Source organism: Alosa pseudoharengus, unplaced genomic scaffold, assembly GCF_046254945.1.
Source record: "Alosa pseudoharengus isolate Yale_2024_CS ecotype anadromous, Long Island Sound unplaced genomic scaffold, YU_APseudo_1.1 YU_APseudo_1.1_scf_11, whole genome shotgun sequence".
NCBI classification, from domain to species: Eukaryota; Metazoa; Chordata; class Actinopteri; order Clupeiformes; family Clupeidae; genus Alosa; species Alosa pseudoharengus.
Genome location: NW_027468576.1, coordinates 36,228,025 through 36,235,139, shown reverse-complemented (window position 1 = coordinate 36,235,139; position 7,115 = coordinate 36,228,025). Strand labels below are relative to the sequence as shown.

The following is a 7,115-nucleotide window of genomic DNA, read 5'->3' as shown; positions in this document are numbered from 1 at the left end:
CATTTTAAAACACGAAATCTGAGCATTGGATACAGCCAGGTTCAAAATGATGTTTTCATTGTGTTCAGATATTAGATGGGGGAAAAATTACATAGGGATGTCTGGATATCTACTTTTGTTATCCTGTAAATCAGAATATGCTGTCAATAACCTTAAAAAGAGTCTCGCCTTTGAACTTTCGCGATTGGTTGCTGATACAAAGGAAGTGTCCATATATGGATCACATAGCGTGATATAGGAAAAACAGAGCTTTCCAACGGTACTACACGTGATATGTTGCGGGAGTGCATGCAAGGTTAGAATGCTAACTTCTGCTGAATTTAGGAGAAATATACAGGCGCGAGTAGACACAATATAATAAAATTACACCTAAATGTGTAAATCGGACTTTTTTGTTGTAGTAGTGTGATAGAATACATGCTAAGGTAACAAACTAGCTCAAAATCTCGCATCCGAATCACACACCCCCCACACACACACACCCTCACACACGCACACACACACACATATACCCCCTCACTCACACTCATGCTTTCTTGGTTTCACTCTCCTTCCTCCTCTCTCTTTCAGTCAATCTGTTTGTAGCCTTGAATACAGCTTGCATGCATGTCCCAGATTCTGTAGAATTCACTTGTGTGTGTGTGTGTGTGTGTGTGTGTGTGTGTGTGTGTGTGTGTGTGTGTGTGTGTGTGTGTGTGTGTGTGTGTGTGCGCACACCCCTCTGTGTGTGTGTGTGTATAGAGTGGCGTCCATGGAGGATCGTGAGTATCTGATGGACAGGCTGGAGTTTGTGAAGAACCAGCTGAATCTGCTCATAGAAGAGATCAAGAAGAGAATCAAGGCCATCACAGAGGAGGTGGAACAGAAGGTACACACACACACACACACACACACACACACATACATACACATGGCGTGCTTGTAGGGGGTTAAGCGTTAAGGCTGCCAGTCTTCCGGTCGTTGTATATAAAGTCATATTACATTAATACACAGGATTAGATGTTAAAATCCCTTGTGCCAAAATCCAAGGTAAAAACACATTCAGAAGCCCCTGCTCAAGTTTAACTTTAAAAAGCACACTACCCACAAATCCGCCACCAAATGGTCACAAGCACAATGCAAATGGCCTATCCAACAGCAGTAGCCTATATAGTATGCGGCATGTCATTGGGGTTATCAAGTGGGCACCCTCATTCACCGATGTTTTGTTAAGTTAGGCCCATGACACCTCATGAAGGCTTAACAGTGAAACCAGCGTCCTGGAGACACTCCCCTCCATGCTACCACCATATTACCACATTGAAATATCCAATACTCAAAATACTCTTAACCAGCCCAGGCATGGTCTAAGTTGGCTAGGTCGGTCCGTCCCGTTGATGTGGACTGAACCATAAACCATAAAGAACCTTAGCCAAGTACCATCACCCTAGGCACAGCCCATCACAAACACAAAACAAATTAGCCAGTTAGCTTAGCCCATTATCTTAGGCCCCATCCCAAACACAAAACAAATTAGCCAGCAGTTAGCAGTTAGCTTACGCCCCATGCTGCCCCATATTACCACAACAAGCATCCAAATACCCTTAACCAACCTAGGCATGGTTTAAGTTGGCTTGGTCGGTCCGTCCCGTTGATGTGGACTGAACCATAAACCATAAAGAACCTTAGCCAAGTACCATCAACCTAGGCACAGTCCATCACAAACACAAAACAAATGAGCCAGTTAGCTTACCTTAGCTTGCGCCCCAGGAAGGGTAACTTCTCCTTACCCACGACCAAAACAAATGAGCCAGTTAGCTTACCTTAGCTTGCGCCCCAGGAAGGGTAACTTCTCCTTACCCACAACCATTCGCTTGCCCGTTCTGCTGCTAAGGACATGTTACTAACCACCTGCCTTAGACTTCGACCACAAATGCCCAATTCAGACAGCAAGCCAATAGCAGATCTGGCCACAAACCCACGTGCACCGATTTCAATAGGCCTTAATCGTGCACTCCAACCTCGCTTAGCTGCCTCCTCTGCTATTTCAGTATATTTAGCTCTCTTCAGCTCATTGGCCACTTCCACTCTGTCTTCCCAAGGAACAGTGAGTTCAATGAAGTAAACTATCTTCTCTGAATCCGACCATAGAATTACGTCAGGACGTAGCTTAGTACTCACTATATGTGGAGGTACCGCCATCTGCTGGCCAAGATCAACCTTCATTTCCCAGCCCGCCCCATTTTTCAACTGGCCGGTTTTGCACCTGGCCTTCGCGGAACAAGGTTTATCCCCCTGACGTACAAAGTTAATTTGCCTTACCCCTTTACTAGCTGCTAATGAATTGACTTCTCTTCTTTTATCCTCTATTGCCGCTGCCACACATTTCAATACCTGGTTATGACGCCACGTATACCGCCCCTGGGTGAGACTTACCTTGCATCCTGATAGGATATGGTGGAGACTGCCCACACACGAGCAAAGTATGCATTTATCATCCTCACCAAACCATTGACTTAAATTCTTGGGAGATGGGAGCACATCATATGTAGCACCTAACATAAATCTGATCTTACTAGCTTCCATGCCCCATAGATCTTTCCATTTAATCTGTCTTTTTTCCACCCCTTCCCAGTTCACCCACTGCCCTTGTTTTGCCTGCGACACTGCCTTAGTACATCTTACAGCCTCCTCCTGTCTATGCATTTCCTCCACTACCATTTTCCTCTTTTCTCCTGCAGAAGCCTTACTCCACAAGGGTTTACTTGCACCCACCCCTAGACCCCCCCGCCCGTGCTGCACATGGCCCATTATATCTCTATGCTTCAATGCTGATTGAGCTTGCTTAACTGCCTGCTCTGGGTTCCACTTCCTCCCTGCATTAACTGAGGGTGCAACTTTCCTCACCACTGGGTCCTTGGACTGAGTAAGAGTCAATTCCAATCTGTCAGACTAGATATTGGCAACTCTACAATACCCTTCCCATACAAGGCTACACTGCTTAAGCAGCGTGGGACTCCGAGACATTTTCTGACAAAGGAGTTGATCATTTTTTCCAACCTCTCTACCTTTGACAGAGGAACTTCATAAACTGTCAATGGCCACATTAGCCGAGGCAACAAACCAAACTGCAAACACCACAGCTTGAGCTTACCTGGCAGCCCCGACTTGTCAATTTTTGCAATACCTTGCCTAGTGACCTGTCTCAAGTCTTCAACCTGTGATTTATCACTAAGGCTTGCATCATACCACCTTCCCAGGCTCTTCACTGGTTTCTCCAGAACTGTGGGAATCACCTCCTTATTTATAGCAAACTTCTTATCTGTTACCTTCCCTTTAATAATTGAGAGACTCCTAGACTTACTTGGTTTCACCTTCATTCTGGCCCATTGCAGATTACTATTTAACTTACCCAGCAACCTGTTGGTGCATGGAACGGTTGTCGTCAAGGTTGTCATGTCGTCCATGAAAGCCCGAATCGGGGGGAGGCGTGGCCCTCCCTGCAACTTCTCCCCGCCCACTACCCATTTTGAGGCCCTAATAATGACCTCCATTGCCATTGTAAAAGCAAGTGGGGAGATGGTACATCCGGCCATGATTCCTATCTCAAGTTGTTGCCAACCTGTGGTGTAATCAGCTGTAGTAAAACATAATTGAATATCCAGAAAGTATGCTTTTACTAGGCTTTTAATGCTACCTGGGATTCTGAAATAATCAAAGGCCTCCCACAACAGACTATGCGGCACAGACCCAAAAGCATTAGCCAAATCCAAGAACACAACGTGCAGGTCTCTCTTCTCACGCTTTGCTAATTGAATTTGGTGCCAAATCATGCTGGTATGCTCTAAGCACCCGGAGAAGCCAGGAATTCCAGCTTTTTGCACCGTGGTATCAATTAGTTTATTCCTTTCAAGGTAATTTGTCAGTCTCCGTGCCACCACACTAAAGAAAACCTTCCCTTCAACATTCAGTAGACTAATTGGCCTAAATTGATTAATCTCCACTGCGTCCTTTTCTTTGGGAATAACTATTCCCCCAGCCCTCCGCCAAGCCTTGGGAATACTCTGCTTTTTCCAAACTATCTTCATTAATTGCCATAAAAATCTTAAAACATCTGGTGCACTCTTATACAACCGGTAGGGCACTCCATTAGGTCCCGGGGCTGAAGAGGCCCTTGCACGTTTTATTACTTCTTGCACCTCTTTCCACCTTGGTGGACTATCGTCGCATTGGCTACTTAATTCACCAATAGGTGGGATATCAGCAGGAAGTACCATCTCCCTGAACCTCTCCCTATCTTTGTGCACTCCCTCTAAATACTCCTCAAGCTTCTGCTTAGGTTCCAAAAGACTACCACTCTTCTGCATTACGAATAAAGACTTAACAAACTTAAATGGGTCTTTATAGAATGCTAGTCGGGCTCGTGATTTCTTCTTCCTATTTTTCCTAATATTTTCAGCTCTTCTTAGCACTACTAACCGCTCCCTCACATCTGCCTGTAGACAGTCAATACCTTCCTTCTCATCATCTGTAGCTTTTCTCCACTGCTTCTTAAGCTGCCTCCTCTCCTTGATAAGTTTATCTATCTCCTGCTGGCGCCTAGATTTAACTACCTCATGTAGCCGTTTTATCCTTCTCTCAATAGTCCCAAATCTTTCCTTACCATAGCTATAAATAATGTCTCCCATTTTCTCTAATTTGCTTTCAGCCGTCCCCTTGAGCTGACCCAGGATACTGACCAAATCACTATTAACATCTTCCCACATTCTACATTCTGCTGCGCCTGGCCATCTAACCCCAGGCCTATGACCATTAATCTTCTCCCTCCTTGGCTGACTGGCCTCTCTCTCTGCCTCAGTGCTAGAACTTACCTCAACAACAGGGGTACTGATGTCCTGCGAACTGTGGGTTTCTTCCTGTCGCTGGACTTCAACCGACTGACTTGATGCACTTCTTAAGAAATAGCTATCAATGCGGGGACCCTGTGTTCCCTCTACCAAGCACTTCTTTTTCCCTTGATGAATTTTCAGGCCCTTTAGACTTGTAACCTTCTGCCAACCACACACACACATCTGCAGCTTTTTCTCAGTTTTCTCTGAACTAGTGGCTTCCACAAACATGTTTTCCTTACTCGTAATCAAATTCGTTCCAGGGTCAGTAACCATGTCTATCACAAGTGAGTCATCTTCCGCCCCTGCTCTCGCTGACTCTAGGGGTATTTTTTCATTATGTCGTACTGTAGCTTAGTAGGGTGCAGCCCATAGCTTAGTGAAGCCTGGGCTACTGCCACAATGAGCTGCTAACCCATTGTAGCCCTGGCGGGGTCTATTCCCTCCTGTCAGCCGTCTTTCCGTGCTGTCACAAGGTCTTTCCCTAGTTGCCAGCTGCCCTATTCACAGCAGTCACTAGCCTATGCTAGCTTCAGCATTACATTAATACACAGGATTAGATGTTAAAATCCCTTGTGCCAAAATCCAAGGTAAAAACACATTCAGAAGCCCCTGCTCAAGTTTAACTTTAAAAAGCACACTACCCACAAATCCGCCACCAAATGGTCACAAGCACAATGCAAATGGCCTATCCAACAGCAGTAGCCTATATAGTATGCGGCATGTCATTGGGGTTATCAAGTGGGCACCCTCATTCACCGATCACAACACGTACTAAGAACACACTAAGGAAAACCACTTAGAGTCCACATCAAAGGGGCCTAAGCATTTGTTAGCAAAGCAATATATATATATATATATATACACATATATATATATATATATATACTGCTAAGTATTCTGGTATGTTGCTGATTGGATCATAGATGTGTGATGAAATTATGTCTCAGCAACAATTGAATATTCAGCTAATCTTGTGTGTCTGTGTGTGTGAGACAGGTTTCCAACGCCATGGCTGAAGAGATCTGTCGCCTGTCGGTGCTTGTAGAGGAGTTCCACTCAGACTTCCACCCCTCTTCACACGTGCTCAAGATGTACAAAAACGTAAGTCATACACGCACACACGCGCACACACACACACACACACACGCACGCTGGACAACCAGCCAGACATTTTCACCTGAAGCGCGGATCACCTGAGCATTCGTACAAATCAGATGACCATTCATACAATTGTCAGCATTGTAAAATGCACAATTTAACTGCACTACAGATGCTACCAAAGACAGCAAGGCCAGTAAAACACACACACACACACACACACACACACACACACACACACACACACACACACACACACACTGGCAGGCTAGTAGTGGAAGTCACAGTGAGTCGTGGAGTAATCGCCAGACTAATAAGGTCTGGAAGGGAACATGTCATCAGTTTCGAATGTTTGAGGATTCACTGTCCACATTCAGGTGCAAAGCCGCAGTTTTCCAATGAATACAGGGGAAGTAGTGTAGATGAGGGAAAATGTAACAGAATCGTGTGGTTGTAGTCGATAGATAGATAGATAGTATCCATCCATCCATCCATCCATCCATCCATCCATCCATCCATCCATCCATCCATCCATCCATCCATCCATCCATCCATCCATCCATCCATCCATCCATCCATCCATCCATCCATCCATCCATCCATCCATCCATCCATCCATCCATCCATCCATCCATCCATCCATCCATCCATCCATCCATCCATCCATCCATCCATCCATCCATCCATCCATCCATCCATCCATCCATCCATCCATCCATCCATCCATCCATCCATCCATCCATCCATCCATCCATCCATCCATCCATCCATCCATCCATCCATCCATCCATCCATCCATCCATCCATCCATCATAACTATAACACAACAAACACACATACATAAAAAACACTCCCAGAAATGTATACATTTAAAGGGGAACTTTGCAGATTTTTTAGCTTAATTTACCTTAACTGAACAGTTTCGGAGACATTGGAATGGTTATATGACTTAATGGTTATATGAGTAGGGCTAAATATAGCCTGTAGAAACAGTCAGGTGGACAGCAGACAAGATGTTGTGATGGTAGGGGCTGAGAGAGACAGGCTCATGCTGAGAAGTCCATTTCTCCCCTCCCCTGTTGTGTGGCATTGAAAAGTTGGATGGCCGTGGGGACAAAAGACCTCCTCAACCTTTCTGTTGAACAT

At 45.1% G+C, this 7,115-nt stretch overlaps 1 protein-coding gene across 3 annotated transcripts in view; it reads left to right on the top strand.

Annotated features, from left to right (window-relative positions):
• Positions 1–7,115, top strand: part of mfn1b (mitofusin 1b) — a 28,085-nt gene that overhangs the window by 14,622 nt on the left and 6,348 nt on the right. For all 3 annotated transcript variants that reach the window (XM_076279085.1, XM_076279084.1, XM_076279083.1), the window contains exons 11-12: positions 742–868; positions 5,868–5,972. In XM_076279085.1, the coding sequence (XP_076135200.1) occupies positions 742–868; positions 5,868–5,972 (232 nt within the window). The remainder of the gene's footprint in view (positions 1–741; positions 869–5,867; positions 5,973–7,115) is intronic.